The sequence below is a fragment of the Gymnodraco acuticeps genome, unplaced genomic scaffold (assembly GCF_902827175.1).
Source record: "Gymnodraco acuticeps unplaced genomic scaffold, fGymAcu1.1, whole genome shotgun sequence".
Classification (NCBI taxonomy): domain Eukaryota; kingdom Metazoa; phylum Chordata; class Actinopteri; order Perciformes; family Bathydraconidae; genus Gymnodraco; species Gymnodraco acuticeps.
In genome coordinates, this window is record NW_022991779.1 from 405,118 (window position 1) to 426,837 (window position 21,720).

The 21,720-nt window shown below is 40.7% G+C and overlaps 1 protein-coding gene across 1 annotated transcript in view; it reads right to left on the reverse strand.

Moving 5' to 3' along the window:
* Window positions 1-3,501: 3,501 nt before the first annotated feature.
* The window catches only part of LOC117535162 (homeobox protein Meis1-like), a 61,390-nt gene continuing 43,171 nt past the window's right edge, over window positions 3,502-21,720 (reverse strand). The window contains exons 9-13 of the mRNA XM_034199536.1: window positions 16,061-16,137; window positions 11,898-11,956; window positions 7,791-7,880; window positions 7,427-7,533; window positions 3,502-4,059 (exon numbers count right to left, since the gene is read on the reverse strand). Of these exons, the coding sequence (XP_034055427.1) occupies window positions 7,481-7,533; window positions 7,791-7,880; window positions 11,898-11,956; window positions 16,061-16,137 (279 nt within the window). The 3' untranslated portion in view covers window positions 3,502-4,059; window positions 7,427-7,480. The remainder of the gene's footprint in view (window positions 4,060-7,426; window positions 7,534-7,790; window positions 7,881-11,897; window positions 11,957-16,060; window positions 16,138-21,720) is intronic.

A 21,720-nucleotide genomic window follows, 5' to 3' on the forward strand; every position in this document is an offset into this window, starting at 1 on the left:
TGTATGAAGTGTTGATTACTCTTATTAATACATTTGGTAGTTGACATATATTTATTTAATCTACTTGATAATTGACAAAACTATTAACTTTTGATATATTTCGTGTCATGTAAAGGAGATTGTAAGGTTGTCAGTCTGGAGCTAATTTGATACGTTTTGCTTGTTTTCTATAACAATTAATATTATTTCATAAAATTACAAATTGTGTTTTTACCTGTAAATGCGTAATCCTGAATGTACCACCAGTGTGTCCAAGCTGCGGCCCGTGGTCCATTTTGAATTGTCCCGCAGTACATTATAAAAGTGCAATATAATTGAATATGGCTCACAGATGAAACTTGTGCTTGTCTTAAATTGTACTTCTACGTAACATTTTCTAACAACTCTTAGTTGATAAAAAAAAGCCCAATAACTTATTAGTATAACAGGCTTGAAATATAACCTTCCTATTTCCCCTAATTGTCCCGTCAGTCCGTCCCCACTTACAGCATAACTTAATTTATGAGGCCATACAGTACCTCGCCTCTAGTGAGTGGCCTTTCATATCGTTTTCTGTATGTTGCCCTCAGTGAAAAATGTTTGCACACCCCGCCTGATGTACCATGTAACTATAGCCTGGAAATAAATATATAAAGAAACCTTAAATGTGTACTTAAGCACGGTACTTGAGGTAATGTAACAATTATTTTGAACTCCATGCGTAAATATGGCACTAAGTGAATAACAACTTAATAAATATGTTAAGACTTCTGTATAGAATAAGCCAAAATGCACATGTTACCCCATTAAAAACAGACAAACTAGTTAGAAATCGTGAAAATATTCACATTTAATATTCTCAAATATTATATAATTATACTTTTTTTGTTTATAAACTGCAGTAATAGTATTAACTGTAATACATGTCCTGCATGTGCACACGCTGCATTCACTCTCTGTGTAGTCTGTGGGAAATGACAGCTCTACATTTAACGTAATGAAAAGTATTTCTCAAATAAATGTCCTGTTATTTATTTTTGCTGCCGCCAAGTTGTTGTCACACAAGCCACCGTCTCCAGAGACTTCCACATGTTGTTGCTTTTTTTTAATCTCATATTTGTGTTTTGCATTTTTTAAGCGACGCACGTTTGATTCTGACTGGCTAATCACACACTTCGCTTTAAAAAACAGAGATGAAGGCAGTTTGCACGATCCCCTAAAGAGGGCAGTCAAACACGGGAGTTGAATCTGCCGCCTGTCACTCAGCTCACAGAGAGAAGCACAGGGTCGCATGTTTGCTTGAAATCTCATGTTTTCTCCTTAAAAAAGACTCAAGATGGTTAAAAGTCACACAGACCATCTGAGGAAGTTTGCTGCAGGAGGGTGAACATCTGCTCTCCTCTACTGCCTGCTCCAAATTAATTCAAGTAATTGATTTTAAGAGGAAGATAAATGATCTTCTTTGTGGCCGGCAGCTTTGAAATGAGGTGTATCTAGGAAACTCCCAGCGGATTGGGAAAACACGTCCATTGAGGAGGCCAAGTGGAGCGTGAGGGGGAACTAATCTCTCCATTTAAGAGTTTGGAGCAGATTTACGTAAAAATCTCCCTCTTTTTTCCCCAACTCCTCCGTCAAATTCCTGAGGAAGAGTGAGCGGCAGGACTAGAAAACTTCTCTGAGGTCAGCATGTGTGAAGTGACCGATTTGGTGGGTGGGATTTATTTTAGAAGCCAGAAAGAGCCTGTTGGCGAAACCCTTCAAGCTCTCAACATTTTTAGTTCCCCCTCAGTTCTGCTAAAGGTTTTTTGGCTCTTTCCACTCAAAAAGAAATCTAACGGCTCCTGTGTGATGATTTGAGGTGAGTTTGAGCGAGTTGCCATGTTGGCATTCAGAAATGGAAAATTAACAAAATGGTGACCAATAGTGAGACTACAGACAGAATATATATTTAAAGGTATAAAAGTTGGTTTTCTACATATGTGTGACTCCCGGAAGAAATTATTTATGTGAAGTAAAAACAATCTCAATGGAAAAATATGAATTTCGAAGAAAAAAACATTTAAGCAGCAAACAGTCAAATATCCAAAGTCTAGCATAGCATTTTTAGGGATTTCTATAACTCAGTTTTGTGTTGTTGAATAAGTCATAAAAAAAGAGAATTGTAAGGAAAGGGTTTTCGATCCTCTCGTTGTTTCTTTTAGTTTTTAGAAGTTGATCTTAAGATTGAAAACAGAACAATGAGTTGTGATACAAGCAGCTTCGAACATCTCAAAATGTGTTCCTTTACCCTACATAGCCAACCGAAATAAAGTCCTTCTGGATTTTTGAAGCATTACAAATATGTGAAGGACGCAGACTTTAACATCTGCCAACATCTGTGAGGCTGAATCACATGCAGGCCTTCAAGGGTGCATCATCTTAGGTTCCCACAGGATTATGGATATCCTCGTGGATTCATCTTCCTATTATACACACATGCATTTCCAAACATTTGGTCTACCTATGTTGCAAATGTATTATCTCTTCGATTTACACACGGCATCTATTGCACGTCTGTCCGTCCTGGGAGAGGGATCCCTCCTCTGTTGCTCTCCCTGAGGTTTCTCCCATGTTCCCTTTAAACTGTGGGTTTTCTCCGGAAGTGTTTCCTTGTACGATGTGAGGGTCTAAGGACAGAGGGTGTCGTATTGTCATACTGATATTCTGTACACACTGTGAAGTCCACTGAGACAAATGTAACATTTGTGATATTGGGCTATATAAATAAACATTGATTGATTGATTGATAGTTTTCTGTTTATCTGCATGTTAATATATTCTTAAAATAAAAAATCCTGTAATGAGACAGCGTCCCAACGTCCCTTATATTTAAATTACCAAAGCATGTAACCCCTTCCAGGAAATGTCCAGGAAGTTATTGGCAAAGTCCTGTGAATTAAAGCATTACTGTAAATATATATATTTAGATTTTATAAGGTTTAGAATTAAAATCTTAATCTCCTGTGACTCCAGCTGTCAAACAAAACGTTGTCAAGTAAAATATGCAGGAGGAAGACAGGCAAATGTTCTGAAATAGGAATACACAGGTAAATGTAAAACTCTAAAGTGCACTAAAGTACTTATCTGAGTTAAAGTCAAGTTAAAGGGCCCCTATGATGCTCGTTGGAGTTTTCCATTTCCTATAGGGTGTTATAGTTTGTGTGCATGTAAATGGTCTGCAAAGGCTAAAATCCCAGAGTTTCTCCCCCCCCCCCCGCCCTCCATTGGACTCCTTTGTTTACTTCCTGGACATAGTGAAATCCCTATGTAACGGGGCGGGACATCTCTACCAATCGCAACAGAGCCTGCCAGCTAACCAATCAGAGCAGACTGGGCTCTGGTTTCAGACAGAGGGTGAAAAGAAGCACAAAAACCAAAACTGTACCTAAAATTCAGCATAAAAGGTCCCCTTTAAAACTTCTGCTGTCAGATGTACGAACATATACTTGTTACTTGATAACAAAACACTTTGAATCCAGGAACAAATTTGCTTCACTTTTTTATTTTAGAACTCAAAGGGTTTGCGGGCTCGAGGGAAGATAGAAGTCTATGAAAAAAAGACAAACACACACAGTGTGAAAAGTGAAAGTCCTTTCCTTTAAAACAGTACATTATGTAAAAAGGCAGCAGCGTCTCTCGTCCTCTGAGAGTCCGCGGTAAACAGCCCGGTCACGTGACCTCTGCCGTCCACTTATCAGTGATTCAGCCTCTTGGAAAACTGTTTGTTCGGTAAATACAGACATCAGCTTCCTGTCGGCCTGTTTGAGGAGAGGAGGAAGCTCTGCTGGTGTCAAAATGTCCACTCGAGGCTTCTGTAGTTCAGAGAGGGTACATCTGTTGGATCACAGGAAATACATCCAGAGAGATGGAGTGTATGTCCTGACGCAGAAAGATCCTCCAGTGTCATGAGTGAGGACACAAGTGTTTATTAACCCTTCCAGTGTCTCCATCTGTCCCCACAGTGTTTCTTTTGTGTTTGGTTTTCATGCCACAAAGCGTGGGGTCCTGCTCCACGCTGGCCAAGGACACTGCTGATGAGTCCTGCAGAAACAACAGAGGATAACATGTCAACAGGAAGTCAACGTTCAAGAAAAACTGAACTGAGTAGAATCCACTTTTGTTGGAGGATGAAATCAATGAGAAATCTGATCGGAAAGAAATAGACTCAAAACTCTGTTATTTTTCCAACTGTATTCTGCTTTTCACTTCACGGCGTTGTCGTAAGGGATGCAGTTCCCCACAAACATGAACAGCATGTACTTGCATTTCTTATAAAATCAAGATAAGATGAATTAAGAATAGATAGAATCAGTAAAGTTTATATAAGATAAGAAAAACTAAGTTAACCTTCTGAACAAATGGAGTTGAAGTGGACATTTTCTTTAGTATCTGTAAATTGTGTAGTACTATCTGTACTATCTGTAAAATGTGTAGTACTATCTGTAGTGTGTGCGTGTGCGACTGTCCGTGTGTGTGTGTGTGTGTGTGAGTATGCGTGTGCGTGTATGTGTGTGCGTGTGTGTGCGTATGCGTGTGTGTGTATGTGTGTGTGTGTGTGTCCGTGTGTGTGTGTGAGTATGCGTGTGTGTGTGCGTGTGTGCATGTGTGTGCGTATGCGTGTGTGTGCGTATGCGTGTGTGTGTGTGTGTGTGTGTATGTGTGTGCGTGTGTGTGCGTATGCGTGTGTGTGCGTATGCGTGTGTGTGTGTGTGTGTATGTGTGTGTGTGTGTGTGTGTGTGTGTGTGTGTGTGTGTGTGTGTGTGTGTTGTGTGTGTGTGTGCTGCATGCATGGCTGCATCAGATCCCAGCTGACAGGTGTATTGTTTCCCGAGAGCCATAAGCTCAGTAATGGCAGCGGGAAGAAAGAACCGCTTCTTCTGAAGACTCTTTAATTGTCTTTGGTCCGAGTGATGTTGCCGTCTCACTGACCACATTTCCACGTTTCATCTCCTCCTCACCCCTTCCTCACCCCCTCCTCTAACTCCTCTCCACTTCCTTTCCACACATTACCATCCTCTTAATCTTTCCTCCCTCCCTCCTCCTGCAGCTTAATAATGAAAACTGCTTACGGAGTAATTGGACTCGGTGTAATGAAATAAAGAGATGAGAGCGTTGTGCGTCCCTCACTAACGATCAGTTCGTTAGACAGAATGTGGAGAGGGTCTCAGAGGATTAATTGACCTTTAAATCAGATGGAAATGCTTTAATTAGCGAGGAGGAGCCCAGAGCACTGTGATAGGAGGAGAGACATTTCATGACGTCTTGTTTTGTTTTCACAGCGCTTTGTCCGCTCTATCAGCTCTTGTAGTGCAGGAGAGTAATTAGGTAATCAATTTAGAAATGACTTGTATTTTTATTTGAGTATTTCCATTTCTCTAAAACAGAACGGACTCAAACATTGTTTCTTATGGCGCGTTTCCACTGCAGCGGGTAGCTAAGCGTGCCGAGCCGTGCGGGGCCCGTTTTTGGTTGCGTTTCCACTTGGCCTAGTTTTGGCCCGAAGCTACTTTTTCACCTTTTTTCTGGCCCGACTAAATCGTGGTTCTAGGGCCAGGAACAACCAGGCTGAGTCGGGCTGAGTATGCTAAACTAGAGAGAGAATCGCTGGCAAGGGGGCTACAACTACAACAAGATGAACATATTTGACCGTGATTTAATTGTAATACACGTTTCAAAATGATGCCGAAGTAACAACATACTGATACCGGTTAGTAAAAACCATGAATTAATGCTTTGACAAGTCTGCAGACAGACGGCAGGCGAAAAACCCTTTTAAAATGCGTGTTTTCTAAATGTAGCTTGGCTAAGCTAACGTTATATATGCTCCGACCGTCCACACTCACAACAACGGCCTATACAGACATACATAAACCAGCGACTGTATTCGCCATGACACAGACAGTCTGTGGTTTGTACTTGTTTAACTTTTGTCTAGTTTCTGAACAGATATGAAGAGCTGTGAGCTCTGAGTGCTAAGAGCTAACGGCTGTGTTGTTTTTCTGGGGCTCTCATTGAAGATGACGTCACGGCTCCGCCTACACTGCGTTACTATAGTAACTGTCCCAGTTCCTAAACTGTAATGGAAACGCAGCATTAAAGTGAGCCGGGCCTAATAAGGCCTAGCCAAACCGAGCGAGGCCTGCAGTGGAAATGCGCCATTATAGATTTAGTTACTTTGAAGATGTACATGTATAATGCAAAATAAAATCAACAAATCATTTTGAATGAATTATTGTACAGTAGCTTAAAGGTGGGGTAGGTAAGTTTGAGAAACCGGCTCGAGATACACTTTTTGTTATCTTCCATGGTATGCTCTTAACATCCCGATAGCAATGAATATATTCAGTGCTTTGACAAAAAATCCATAACAAAATTTATCTGTGGAAGCCCTGGCGCTGTAAAAAGCATGACCAATCAGCCGGCCCGGCTAAAGTAACTGGATGGCCTACCTGCCTGTCAGCCTTCCATCTGTGCACAAACTTATCTCGTGCCCTCATTGGTCATGTGCGCGTTCGTGTGTGTTGGAGGAGGGGCTCTGTCAGGAAGTCTAAAGAAAGGGGCAGATTCTTTCCGGCTGTGTATTTTCAAATTCTAGCGCACTCGAGCTGGTTTCTCCAAAATTACCTAACCCACCTTTAAAATAAACATTATTGATCGCTTGATGAAAATCACAAGCTACAGTAAAAAACATACTCAATATTTACCAGCTGGATTGCATTAAAGTGATATAGACATTATATCATAAATATAATCCAAATACCTACATAATATCCAGAAATATATAAATATTTACGTTTTTGTGCATGTAAATAGTCTGCAACGGCTAAAATAAACAAAGTGACATCACTATGTAACACTAGCGTTTCTATTGGCTAGCGCTCCAACTCATTGTACGTGATAGGCTAAGGGGCAGGACATCTCTTAGCGGTTAACCAATCACAACAGAGCCGGCCAGCTAACCAATCAGAGCAGACTGGGCTCTGGTTTCAGACAGAGGGTGAAAAGAGGTGCTGCAGCACAGGCAGTATGAGAACAACAAAGAGCTTTTTGAACATTAAATGACATTTTATAATGTGTTTCCGCTGCAGTATTTCTTCATGCTCTTAATGTCTTTCATTTTTGTCAAGCACTTTGAATTGCCTTGTGTTGAAAGGTGCTATAAAAATAAACTTGCCTTGCCTACATTTTGTAAACATCTCACAGTAGAGGTACAACATACAAATAGGAATCTGAAAATGAGCAAAATATGTGGTCTTTAAAGAAGGGCTAGAGAGAGAGAGATGCTAGAGACAGATATCACATAACTAGAGGTGTTGAAAACCTGTATGTATGGATACCAAAAGAAGTAGGTGAAAATGTGTAATGTGAGCGACTTGGCTCTAAAAACAGCTGACTCGTGTTACTCACGGTGTTTTCCCGGACGCTGGGCGTGTCCTCAGGCTGCAGGAGGAGCTGCTGGAGCTACATGTAGTGCCACTGCCCCTCCACCCCCATCCCCATACCACCCATAGCACCTGCAGAACACACACACACACACACCGAGATAACACATTAATGTCAGGTACGTGCTAAACATGAACTCTACGATACGATAATACTTTAATGGTCAGATCAAGTCTGAAATTTGACTTGCATCACAGCAGCTCCATGTGTAACTGTGTGTGTGTGTGTATGTGTGTGTGTGTGTGTGTGTGTGTGTGTGTGTGTGTGTGTGTGTGTGTGTGTGTGTGTGTGTGTGTGTGTGTGTGTGTGTGTGTGTGTGTGTGTTTACCAGGTGGTCTGATTCCCATGTGTGTCTGTCCGTCCATAACGAAGCCTGCCATTGGCTGACCATCTGGGCCGTACGGTCCTGCATGGCTCACTGCGGACAGGCGGGGAGAGATTACTCTTTTTAATTATCTGGCTGCCGGCTGTCCCACAGTGATGACATCACACTCACACTGCGAGGTGGAGGACGGCGTGACAGCTGCTGTCTGTCTCACACACTGAGACACCGTCCTCTCGTTAGAGTGAGAGTGTTTGAAAGGGAAATATTTAAACAACTTTTTTTAATGAAAAGTCGATATTCCTGCTCCCAAGAAGAAGAAGAAGAAAAGAATTCCGGCATTTCTGACGGCCCTAACCTAAGTTGACTTATTTTTCATCATAGAACTTTAATATTCAAAGAGTTTTGGATTGTACAGACAACAAATACTATTGTCCATGCTAATGTGAGGCTTCCTTTAGCCCAGAGCAAAGGACGAAAACTAACAAAGACAAACAAAAAACATCAACAAACCACTCAAATTCACCATGGTTACAAGTGGCCATTATCAGATGACGTTTACACATACATTGTAAACATCTCTTGGAAATCATTGCATTAGTTCACCTTAAACATTATCATTTAATATACTAACATATCATATTCATAAACCTTGCAATTCTGGGAAAATCCTCCGACTTCTCACTTGATTTATAACCTGTTAACATTTCCCTGACGAGTTACTCAAATGCTAGTTTCAAGTCTTCTCTCACACAGCCTGACGTTCATTTTGTATTTAGAGTAAATAAAGACAATTAAGCAGCAAATTGGGCTACCTTGTGATTTACAGGTCACTACCAACTTATTCTTCCTGTTTTGTCTGACTATAACTCTTTAACAGTCTCTTTGCAATTAAGGAACTTTTATTTTGGTTGCCTAAAAACGTATTTTTCAGTGTCAGACTGCTCCACCATCTGGTGTCACAACAACATGGCGACGACCAAAAGGTTTTAACAAACGTCACACAGACAACTTCCAATACTTAAACCAGGGGGGGTCAAACTCAATTTCATCACGGGCCACATCAGCATAATGGTTGCACTCAAAGGGCCGGTTGTAACTTTAAGACTATATAAAAATACATATATAAATATTTAATATAAATAAAATAATGTATTATATTACATGATTGCCTCTGCATTGGATTATTATGGGATAGGGTAATAACTTCATAATTAACTACGTCTGAAAGCAGAAGTCTAGGGCAAATAATTGCAAGTCTCTTCAGTGAGAATGTCACAAAATGATTTTAAAAGAAAAATCGAATTCTGAAAAAAAATGCATATTTTGAAGAAATGTCAAATTTTGAGAAAAAAAGTCAAATTTGAGATGCATTGTGGGACATGTAGTTTATGGGCAACATCATGCTTCTGTAAAGTAGCATGTAACTGTATAATAAACATTATATTCTTTGCAAGCTCTTGTGGGGCCACAGAAAATGAAGTCGCGGGCCGGATTTGGCCCCCGGGCCTTGAGTTTGACACCCCTGACTTAAACAGTCTGTGATTAATATATAGTCAAACATTTTCAACTTTATAAGTATTTCCCACAAATTCACTTATTCCTCCTTCTTATTATTTTATTTTTAGATTACATATTTGTGTTTTTATGACTTGGGTTCCCATTAGTACGCAATCAGCTTGGAGATAAGTGCCACAGACAGGAAGTCAGAAAGTATTGTAATCTAATTTTGTTAACTTTTTTATTTTGTTATTATTATCCCCCCTTAATATGATGTATATATATATGCATTTTATTTATAAGTGCTTTTGGATTTAAGGCAGGGGTGTCAAACTCAAACACACAGTGGGCCAAACATGGGTACTAGTGGAGGGCCGGACTGGTTCAATGTTTATTGCAAAACGTATTGAAATGAACTTATTGCACATATTAAACCTGGAACTAACAAAGCTTAAACTATTGCCTATAAAAACAACATTAAACATTAAATAATCAGTTGCATTAATTTCTTATGGCTCTATCTGCAGCTTTTCCGGAGTCATTTCTTATGATTACATTTTTCCACAGGCCAACAACAGCTTCAAAAAACAAACCAAACATGCCCTGTTGTCGTGAGAGAAAAAGTGCAGAAGGAAACATGTAAACTCAGTGTGCTGCTCGGTGATGCTAGTTCAAGCAGATACTTGGCATCTCATCTTGGGTGCAGGTTCATCAATGTTTGGGGTTAGGCTCTGAGCTGAGGAGACCCTCAGGATGGAGTGAAGGTGTGCGTGCAATATACCGGCGGCCCAGATCTAATAGTAATTAGAAATGATCCTGCGGGCCGAAATTAAATCCACCAAGGGCCTGATTTGGCCCCCGGGCCTTGAGTTTGACACACGTGCTTTAAGGCATATGATAAGGCATCTTTCTTCATCTAAGTCAATACATAAAAAGTGTAAAAAAAGAAAGTATCGTGAGACTACACTAAAAAACCCTAAAGACAAATAGAAATGTTATTTATTACATTAAGTCTCTCCCTTTTTCTCTAAATGTGTTTATGCTGCAGTTTATTTTCCCTTTTCTAATCATCTGATCTTTACAGGGAGGAGAAGAGGAGGAGGGGGTCTGTCATTAATGAATAATGAGATAACTTGAAATAAAATGTGTTCATCCTCATGGGGAAAATGATCTGTATGAAGTTTCATCTTGAGAGGAAGTGAGGGATGTTTTTAAAAGTACACTGTGTCACATTCCCAGGACTCGGAGTCTCTAACAGTTTCTCTTCGCCGCCGTTCAGCCGTGTAAAGATGCCTTTGTGTGGAAGTCAGCACCGGGGTAAAAGCTAACAAAGCTCAGGGGCCAAAAGGCTAGCGGTACTTTAGCCCCGCTTTAGCCAGGCTCCTATCGGTTTTAATCCCAGGTTAAAATGTTCAATGGAGTGGTCAGTCGAAGCGATTAGCGTCTTTGTCTGGAGGTAATCCTGCTGGGGTTTAGAGGCCATTCAATCCTGGAGTTTAAGCTTCTCTGTTGGCTTTAACTCACCGGGAGAGGAGCCAAGAGAGCAAAAGACACACAGAGGGGGGGGGGGGGGTTCACCGTGGAGGCTTTTTCAGTTTGTTTATCTGATCAAAATCAAGTGTGTTTACATGCATGTTGTCTTAAAGATATAATCAAGTTATTGGAGCATCTTAGATTTGCAAATTAAGGCGACTACTGCAGCCGGAATTGACAACATTAAGATACTATTAACACCGAGTCATATCTTTAACACAAAATGCCTATAAACACTATAGGCATTTTGTATTAAAGATACGACTAGGTGTTAACAGTATCATAATGTTGTCAATTGAGGCTGCAGGAGTGTGTTTACATGCAGTTAGGACTCAAGTTAGGACTAGGTATTAAGAGTATCTTAGATTTGCCAATTAAGGAAGCAGGAGTGTGTTTATATGCACTTATAGTATTCAAGTTATGATTACATGTTGGGAGTATTTTAGGTTTGAAAATTAAGGCTGCAGAAGTGTGTTTACAAGCATTTTGTATTCAAGATATGACTAGGTGTTAAGAATATCTTAGACTTGCTAATTAAGGATGCAGGAGTGTGTTTATATGCAGTTAGGACTCAAGTCATGGCTAGGTGTTAATAGTATCTTAATGTTGTCAATTGAGGATGCAGGAGTGTGTTTACAAGCATTTTGTATTCAAGTTATGATTACAGGTTTGGAGTATTTTAGGTTTGCTAATTAAGGATGCAGGAGTGTGTTTACATGCACTTAGTTCTCAAGTGATGACTAGGTGTCGAGAGTATATTAGATGTGTAAATGACTGCATCATATCCTGGCTTCAGAGATCTGGATAAACCCGTATTCATGTTTGAATAGTCAGCGAGGACTCTATGAGACTTAATCAACATACAAAGCCTCTTCAATCACAGCATTTATTATATATTGTTGTTTTTCCAGATCTCAAATCTCTCCTATCTCAATTGCTCAAAACAATTCAAACAAAGTATATTTGAATCAATTCCCACTGTGTCCCAGAATATGAGATTTTATCGTAAAAGCAAAGTTTAAAAAAGCTCGGTATCAGGCCAATAAGTTAATATCAAATATTTAAATCTGTGAGATGTACCTGCTCTATTTGACTGGTCGATCATTGGCTGAACGATCCGCCGCCGGGCGTTGATGAACCTGAGGAACAGAAGAACAGACACACATAGAACGTTTAGGAAAGCTGTTTCAATGTCCTGTCTGTAAAGCTTCTCAAGTTTAAAAAGACATGTCCATAATGAGCCGTGGATTGCAGAGGACTGCCGTATTGCATTACAAATGTCATAATTGTTTATATATAATAGCTAGAAGCGCAGGAAACCAATGGTGTTGCATCCGTTGGGTTTCCATTCAGCACCCAGTTTGGTGGTTCCAGGAAGCTTACGTTGAATAGGAACAAATGTTTTTTTATTAGCTAGTGATTCAGTTAATAAGCATAAACTTAGATTGCTGTTGGCTTAAAGTCAGGTTCAGTAAAGCTAAACTGTTTTAGTATCTAGTGGTTTGGATAAGAAGCATGAACTTAAAGTACATTTGGATGATCTTGTTATGACAAAACGGCATCTCATGCAACTGGAAAAGCAGTTTATATGTATCTGATATTTGTATAATCCTGTGGTATTACAACATAAGCGAAAAGTCAGGTTCAGTAGCTTAAATGTTTCTATTAGCTGTGGTTTGGATAAGATGCATCAACTTTTTTGATTGTAACCAAATCTCGTTAAGTAGCTAAAACGTGGATTTAATCGGTAAAACGTTTTTGTATAAGCTAGTGGTTCACTTGAAAAGCATAAACCTAAATGACTGGAAGCTAAAAGTCAGACTTAGTTGCTCAAATGTTTTTTGTATTAGATAGTTGTTCAGTTCAGAAGTAGTGTCATGCTAGCTAAATGATCAGTTCAATCCCATTGATTCAAGGCCTGATTTACACCTATGCAATTCAAACAGATGAGGTCATTTGTCACAGCTCGGCCATCTGCTAAACAATGGAAAGCTATTGTTGTAACCAAGGCAACGGGCAAACTGAGTCACATTTCAGAACGATTCATGTTTTCCACAGGTAGCGCTGCACACACACACACGAGGGTACACTGCACTGAAACAGAGAGGCTGCAGGCGTGCATCCATACATGTCCCTTTCTAAGTACACTCTTGAAAGCCATCATCCTGGTATGTGTGACCTCTGACCTGGCACCTTCTGTGACCCCCCAGCCCCTGCCCCCCCGCCTCCCTAAACTCCCCCTCTGCTCTGGTCTTCCTCAACTCAAAACCTGTCGACCCCTCCTGACCCGCCCCGGAGTGAAAGCTGTGGTTCCCCACTTGATTTATGTCCCCTACAACCACCTCCTCAACCCTCACCCTCCTCCTCCTCCTCCTCCTCCTCCTCTTCCTCACCTTCCTCTTCCTCACCCTCCTCTTCCTCACCCTCCTCCTATCAGCACCACTTTGGTTACAGAAAGCTTAAACGTGGGTTTAATAAGTACAAATCTAAAACTTAGATTGCTGTTGGCTTAAAGTCAGGTTTAGTAAATCTAAACTGTTTTATTAGCTCTAGTGGTTTGGATGAGAATCATAAACTTAAACTACATTTAACCCTCCTCTTCCTCACCCTCCTCTTCCTCGGCTCCATTTCAACTTGTTGGGAAAAAGAGGGAGGAGAAGGGGGTAAAAAAGAAAAGAAAAGTGGGGGACGACCCTGTTTCCTTTTCAGCAAAACAAAGCCACGGCAGCCTTTTCAGGGAGTGAAAAAAAAGGGCGAGGAGGAGGGGGGAGGAGGAGGAGGAGGAGGAGGAGGAGGAGGAGGAGGAGGAGGAGGAGGAGGAGGAGGAGGAGGGGGAGATACAGAGTCTTTTTTCTTTTTTGAGTAAAGGAGGATCTGCTTTAACTCCAACAGGAAGCTAAACTATGTCCCTACTTTTAGTACATTTTGGGGGGTTTCTTGTCGGATGTCGATGAATTCACTTTTTACAAGATATGCAGCAATTTGTAGATTTGCTAAAATAATCACCAACAATTGTAATAATTGTATTAATTGTTAAAGTGATTCTCAATGCGTACATACTGTAGCTAAATGAAATGTTTCAAGCCTCTGAAATACTGTAGGGATCTTTCCTGCTTTTATATTTGTTATCATCTTTGGACATTAGACTTAATACATTTGAATAAACCCCTCTGGATTTTTTTTTTACGATTTTCTCAAATATTTTACTCCGTCTAGAAACTCTTGATTCAGAAATGTTTTCATGTTGGATTATGGGTCATGGATTTTGATTAGGGCAAACTGTTAGAATCAAATCTTTCTTTTCTCCCAAATAGTGTTTTCAGTCTGGTGCCTGATTTAGATCTTCAGCTGTTGCACAAAAACAAATAACAGAAAGTGGCACAAGAGGAGAAAACAGATCCTTGGACTTTTCTGTGTTTGGCGACTGAAAAGATGAGTTTTAGAGATGAAAATGAGTTGCTTTCACTGGTTGAAGCGTCAGGTGTCAGCGAGGCTGTAAAACAACAACCTCACATCTAGTATTTTTACATTAAAAACAGAAGTGAATTTCTGCGCCTGCCGCCTCTAGCCCTCCCCCAGGTTTTGAGGGTGAGGAGGAGGAAGAGTTTGGGGGGTGTTTTCTCCTTTCTGTACAGTCGGACGCCTCCACTGAGGTTTTAAACAAAGCAGCTACACAACCACACACACACACACACACACACACGCACACACTTCAACACACTGCTTGTAAAACAGTCAGTAAGCCCCGCCCACCTCGGTGTCATTCTCAGGTCAGTACCCCCCCCCCCCCCCTCACCCTCAACAACGTGTGTTTAAATAAACCAATCCAGCTGTTTGCCATGAAAATGCCATTTACACCAACTGCCTCCACTGCACACACCTCCGTCTCATTGACCAGCAAAGCAACGCGAAAGCTGATCGGATAGTTTGACCAATAGTTACAATAAATAATAAGAAGATGAAAATTAAATGTTTTTTTTTTGCACATAGGTTTTGTTTTTTGTGATGATTGTAAACCGCAAAAAATCCGTTTGATGTGTTTGGATACAAAGACGAGGAAGAGTAAAAGATGAAGAGGACGGGAGGATTAAAATGAGACGAAACGATGCAGAGAAAATATAAAGAAGGAGAGGAGATAATAGGATATAAGAGATGAGATGAAGCAAGGACACAACAGGTGAGGTGAGGAAACAAGAGAGGAGAGGAAGAAAGGACACGTCGGGAAATGTGAGGAAATAAGAAGAGGAGAGGAAACAAAATAGGAGAGGAAGAAATAGACATCTCAGGTGAAATGAGGAAACAAGAAAGGAGGGGATAAAAGGAAACGACAAGAGAAGTAAGGAAACAAGAAGAGGAGAGGAAAGGAAAGAAGGAAATAACAGGAACAAGAAGACTGTAGACAAGGAACTAAAGTCAAGCAAATGAACCCATAGGAGACATAAAGGACATGACGGTGTCTCCTTCTGATTCTGCAGCATCAGGAAAACACTGCACACAGCTCCAGAGGCTTAACAACGACAACAACAACAACAACAAAAGGAGGGAGTGAGACTGACTGACATAACGGCTTCAGAGGATTAAGAAAACAACTTGAGTTTATCACTTTAGGATTGATTCAGAGTCTGAATTCATATTTGATGCTTTTCTGTTTATTCTCTACAACCCTAAGACTGACCTATGAGACGCTTAGAAGCAACTATAACATCTGCATTTCAACGAGTTATTAGATCCAAGCACCAGTGTGGGATTGTCATCGTTTCTACATCGAGTCAGACAAATGTAGTGGATATAATACTCACTTGAGTACTGACTTGAGCACATGTACTAAGTTACAATCCACCACTGTTTGGGTAAAAAAGTGTAGCAAGTACAAGCTAGAGATATTGCAAAAATAGGCAAAAACGTACTAAATAAACCGTGTATGTAAAGTGAATTCAACTGTATGCTTACACTGAGTTACGGTTAACAGTGACACTTAGCAACGTCTTCATTTGTGTATCAGTAAACAGAAAACACCAACACACCTCCTATAGGTCTCTACCCCCCCTCTCCAAGCTCCAATTAACTCTCCAATTAACCGCCCCGCCCCCCCCCCTCTGAAACTGTAATTGGGGGATATTTGGAGACAAGGCAACCCCACAGGAATGAACTCAAATCATTATGCTGCTGCCTCTGGAGTGTGCGTGTGCGTGTGCGTGTGCGTGTGTGCGTGTGCGTGTGTGTGTGTGTTGACAGAAACTCACCAGTTGTTGACCTGCAGGTTGGTGAGGCCCGTGTCCAGAGCCAGCTGCTTCTTCTGCTCCTCCGACGGGTAAGGGTGCTGCAGAGGGACAAAACACAGACATAAAACACACTGTAAAACATCACAGGGCTTCTTCTTCCTCTTCATCTTCTTCTTCCTCAAAGAGTGAGAGCCTCAAAGCTGCTAATTAGCATTAAAGAAGGGAGGCGGGGTTAGACTCATTAAGGGGATATGAAATGGAGCATAATTAATGGGAAGAAATGGTGAGCCAATTAGAGAGGGAAGCCAAGTGGAGAGAGCCCTGTCAATTAGAGTGTGTGTGTGTGTGTGTGTGTGTGTGTGTGTGTGTGTGTGTGTGTGTGTGTGTGTGTGTGTGTGTGTGTGTGTGTGTGTGTGTGTGTGTGTGTGTGTGTGTGTCTGTGTGTTGGGGGGGTCGTTCAGGCTTGTTTCAGTACAGTAGAGAGGATCAGAACAGACCTATGGCTGCACAGCATCGTCCCTAGAGTCTGTTTTTGTGTGTGTGTGTGTGTGTGTGTGTGTGTGTGTGTGTGTGTGTGTGTGTGTGTGTGTGTGTGTGTGTGTGTGTGGTGTGTGTGTGTGTGTGTGTGTGTGTGTGTGTGTGTGTGTGGTGTGTGTGTGTGTGTGTGTGTGTGTGTGTGTGGCTTTCAAATGTTATGTTTTCTGTGTGTGTTTAGACTGTATATATTTTAACACTCGCGAGTAGGATTGTCCTTGTATTTGACTTTCACAGCTCATTTATCGTGGCCAAAGAAATTAACGATGGCTTTTTTATTGCAATATATTAGACGATTTAATTTAATGAATTACACTTAATTAGTGTAAAGTGGGGCATTGGTTACGTACGGTGGCTGACAGGTGCAAAAGCGCTAGAACAGCCCAAACATTTGAACACTAAAAGGCCTTGGAAGACATCTTTCAGTTCTGGTATCAGCTAAACAACATGGTACTGGAGAGGAGAAAAAGGAAAGTTCAAGTAAAGCTGTGAACAATAAATAATGTTTAAGTGCAACAGCTGACAGCAGCGAGAGTTTCTTCATCTGAAACCGACTGGAAGCAGCTGCTGCAGATCCTCCGCTGCCCGTCCCTGACCCAGATAGAAACCCTTTCAGGAGCTATTTCCACTCTGATGTAACACGCAGCGCTGCTAAAGTTCAGAGCCATAAAACCCAAAGAACAGAGGGGAGCATCCAGAGGAAAACAGGCCACATGGCGGACACACGTTCGACCAAATATTTAAGAAATAACTTAAGAACAGGAAGTATAAGGGGAGATGCTCCAAGAGGAGTTTTCATGTCCTACTTTTTGGATGTGGCCTAATGCGGGAACCACTTTATTTAAAAGAGGCTTGTTGTTTGAGTACATTTATTTTCTCTTGTTTTTAAACCAAATTGTTGAACAAAGAACAGAGAAGAGCTTCCAAAAGCGACTGGCCAACACAATCTTTGAGGGATAACTTATGAACAGAAAGTATGAGGGAAGCTGCTCATGACTTTCATTTTGAGAAACTTTTCACATTTCAGAAATGTTTCCTAAATATCGTGCACTTCAAATTTAAAATGCCCCTTAAACTGTCAAATGGTCCAGGTCTGAAGTAGAATTCAGTCCATTTATTTTCAGCCTTAATCTTGACTAAACTAAACAATAAAGACTTGTTAAATGAATTTAAATTGGTTTTAGGATGGCCTCCTGTGCAATCAAACTTAGAGGGAATTCAGACGACTGGACTTCTGGGGATATTGAGGATTATATTTTCGCTTTGTCTCATTCTCACTCTTTTAAAACTCACTGTGTGTTGTTTGTTAGGATTTTAAACATGCAATTTCCAGGATTTTAAACCAGGTACACCTCAGTAAAGCCCGCCTTTTTGCTATCCTGGTTCCCAAATGGTGGAAGGAGCTTCCCACTGATATCAGGACAGCTGAGAGTCTACATATCTACCTTCGCAAACTGAAGACACACCTGTTTAGCTTAAACCACATATGTCAAACTCAAGGCCGGGGGCCAAATCAGGCAACAAGTCCTCCAACTCATACGACCAAATGGGCCGATTGTTCAGGCTCTTATTACGACCAAATATGTCGTTTGTTCAAGCGCTTAATACGTCCTATAATTACGTTTTAAAGTGTTCGCCCTCTAGTGCTCCCGTTGAATGCAAACGTTACAGATGGTCGTTTATTCACAAATAACCCTCTCTGGAAAATCCTAAATTGTAGGATAGTTTGGCCAATAAAACGATTTTTTATTAGATTTCTAGCGAGAAGTGTATATTGTACTTTTAGCAGTGGCGAGCCGTAACTTTTATACCTAGGCCCTCTGACCCCAACCCCCTTCCGTCGAGTTATTACGTCACAGCGTATACTTCAGCGGAATATCAAAACAACGGCCCGGGGTGCAAAACGCATCAATGAAAGCGACCCTCTACCACACAGAACAACACCTGTAGATAACCCTATTTGTGTTCTTTGAAATTGAAAAGGATATTGCATTGTGTTTGTTACTTTCGTTGCAGGTGTATGTGTTAAGTGTAATTTGGCATGCTTTTATTTTGAAGGCGAGTTAACGCTGTTGACAGGAAGTTGTTGTTGCTATGGAAACAAGAAAAGTTTCACAGCGGGCGGAACTTGTCATAAAGTCCGCGATAATAACACCCACCCATTTAGAGGGAAGATATGATTGGTCAATTGTACTGTCATTTGACATTACTCTCTCGTTCAGTTACTATAGCGGGCCCTCTGTGAATTCATAGCTGGACCGCCTGGACGTCCAACAGCTCCTCTCTACACACTCACAGAGACGAGCTTCTTTCATTTAACTCTTCACATTCCAATAGAAACTGAATAGGCAGATTCGAAGGATTTATTTCTTTGGAAATGTTATTTTAAATACAATTAAATCAAGTTATTTTGGTAAAACTAATGAAAAATATAACTAAAAAAAAATATTTAAAGTCTGATTTAAGGGTTGTTTATATTTCACATCATTAATCAGAATCTGCAAAGTAACTAAAATAAATGTAGTGGAGTAAAAATACCAGGTTAACCTCTGAATTGTAGTGGAGTAGAACAAAGTAGTATGCTGCTGTAACAAAAACATTTCCCAACTTGGGATCAATAAAGTATCTTATCTTATCTTAAGATGATCGATGGCTACTGCCATATTAGCAAAATGTGCCTCTGAACCTTGACAAGTGCATGTTTCAGGCTTATCAATAAACAACAGGAGGGGTCACAGACATAAGACCAGCTGTTAAATAAAGCTCTTCTGACCTTAGCTGTCATGTGGGTATATTAATTAACCCATTTATTAATTATATGTTTTATAATAACTTATGTGTTTCATATCCCCTAAACCTCCAGGGTGTACACAGTTTAATACTGGCAACTTCTAATTGTGGGAAATACGAAAACGTCTTATAGAGAGACGTGCCATAGAACATGTTGTGAAACACACAATATCCAGCATGTGTAGTTCTGGGGTGGGGGGGGCTGGACCTTGGATGTATGGGCTGGACCCGGGGGCTGGACCTGTCCAATTCCAGTTTTGGAAAGTCTGCCGTGGTTCCATTCAATTTCATAGAGCTGTTTGACGCTCGGCGTAACCTTGTCGCACTGACACTCCAACATCCAATCACAGGGCTTGATGACTAATCACGGGGTTTGTAAAGCAAGGCGGATGTTGTAGTCCCAAACGATAGCTGGGAATTCTGGGTAGTGTAGTGTCTTCGGAAACTGTAGTGTTTAAACTCCGAAAAAACTATTTGTTTCTTTGAATCGAAGGTTAAAAACATAAAAGCATTGTACACAATTTAAACCAATCAATATAAATAACTATAAACTGATGTTTTTTAGTGGATGAGTAATGCAGATATCACTGTGTAATCATTTGACAGTGAGGGGAATATATCCGATTTTATTATGGAAACTTCGAGACCGGAAAAACTGTTTTCACCCACGCTAACTGTACATGGAAGCTGCATACACGTTATCCTGGCGAGACCTCAAATCATCTTCGTAATATCTATCAAACTATAGATTCTAAGAGTTCAATATACACTTCTCGCCAGAAATCGAATCAAAAAGCATTTTAATGACCAAACTATTCCACAATTTAGGATTTTCCAGAGAGGGTTATTTGTGAATAAACGTCCCACCGGAGCGTTTGCAATGAACGGGCCGGGAGCATGTTGTTTCTTACACGACCACTAGAGCACCTCTAGTGGTCGTGTAAGAAACAACATCAGCTCAGAGCCTGACCCCAAACATTGATGAACTTGCACCCAAGATGAGATGCCAAGTATCTGGACTAGCATCACCGAGCAGCACACTGAGTTTACATGTTTCCTTCTGCACTTTTTCTCTCACGACAACAGGGCATGATTGTTTTTCTCTTTGAGAGAAATTGTTTTTTTGAAGCTGTTGAGAAATGTAATCATAACAAATGACTCTGGAGAAGCTGCAGATAGAGCCATAAGAAATTAATGCAACTGATTATTTAATGTTTAATGTTTTTATAGGCAATAATTTAAGCTTTGTTAGTTCCAGGTTTAATATGTGCAATACGTTCATTTCAATAAGTTCTGCAATAAACATTGAACCAGTCCGGCCCTCCACTAGTACCCATGTTTTTACGTTGGCCCACTGTGTGTTTGAGTTTGACCCCCCTGCCTTAAACCTTGCAGAATAATACAAAAAAACGTACTTTAGAGTTTTACTTATGCACCAATGATATTGCTTGTTTGAAGTAATATGTCAGCACTGTTCTTGTTGTCCTTAGTTTGAATCTTTATGGTTTATTGCACTTAAGTATCTTTGGATAAAAGCGTCAGCTAAATGCAATGTCATTAAATGAATCTTAATTTCAAAAGTGTCTTAATTGCATTTTTGGCACACTTTTTAATTACCTAAAATGCAGCCAACGTACAGTTAATAATGATAACAAATGCTGAGGTTGATACAAATGGTAGAAAACAATAAAATGAGTGCAGGTCTGAAGTAACGACAGGCTGAGTTGACGAAGTGAAACCAGAGTTTGTACAATAATAACAATGTTTTGTTTTCACTGTAGCCAAGCCGACATATAGCCGAGATGTAATCGGCACACAGAGGGATTCCTCCACCATTCATCACCTCCGCTTTTACAAGAAGCTTTTAGATTTGAAGTCAGCCAGTTTAAACAGCCTTGAGCCGACACCAGAACATCCAGCACTCAGTTTGTGGTGAGGAGGGAAAGTCTTTGAAGCCTTCTTTCCTCCTCCCTAACCGTCATCCCTCTGCCAAATCTGCAGCGCATTCCCTGTGATCTGATGGCAGGTAATTGGCCTAAAGTGCATCTAATTAGCCACAATGAGCGATAATCACTGGGGTTGTTTCATCACATTTTCAGCCTCTGAGTCTCAGTTTTCTCCCGGGCGGAGCTTTAATTGTTAACTGACGTTTTCCTCGGAAACAAGGCGAGACAAAGAAAGTGAAACAGTTTGGAGATAAATATAAAACAAAAGGTTAAATGGGCAACACACACGCTGGTTCAGGAGAAAGGATGTCTCTTTAGCCGTGCCACTAGTACATGTCTATAAGGTGTGTGTGTGTGTGTGTGTGTGTGTGTGTGTGTGTGTGTGTGTGTGTGTGTGTGTGTGTGTGTGTG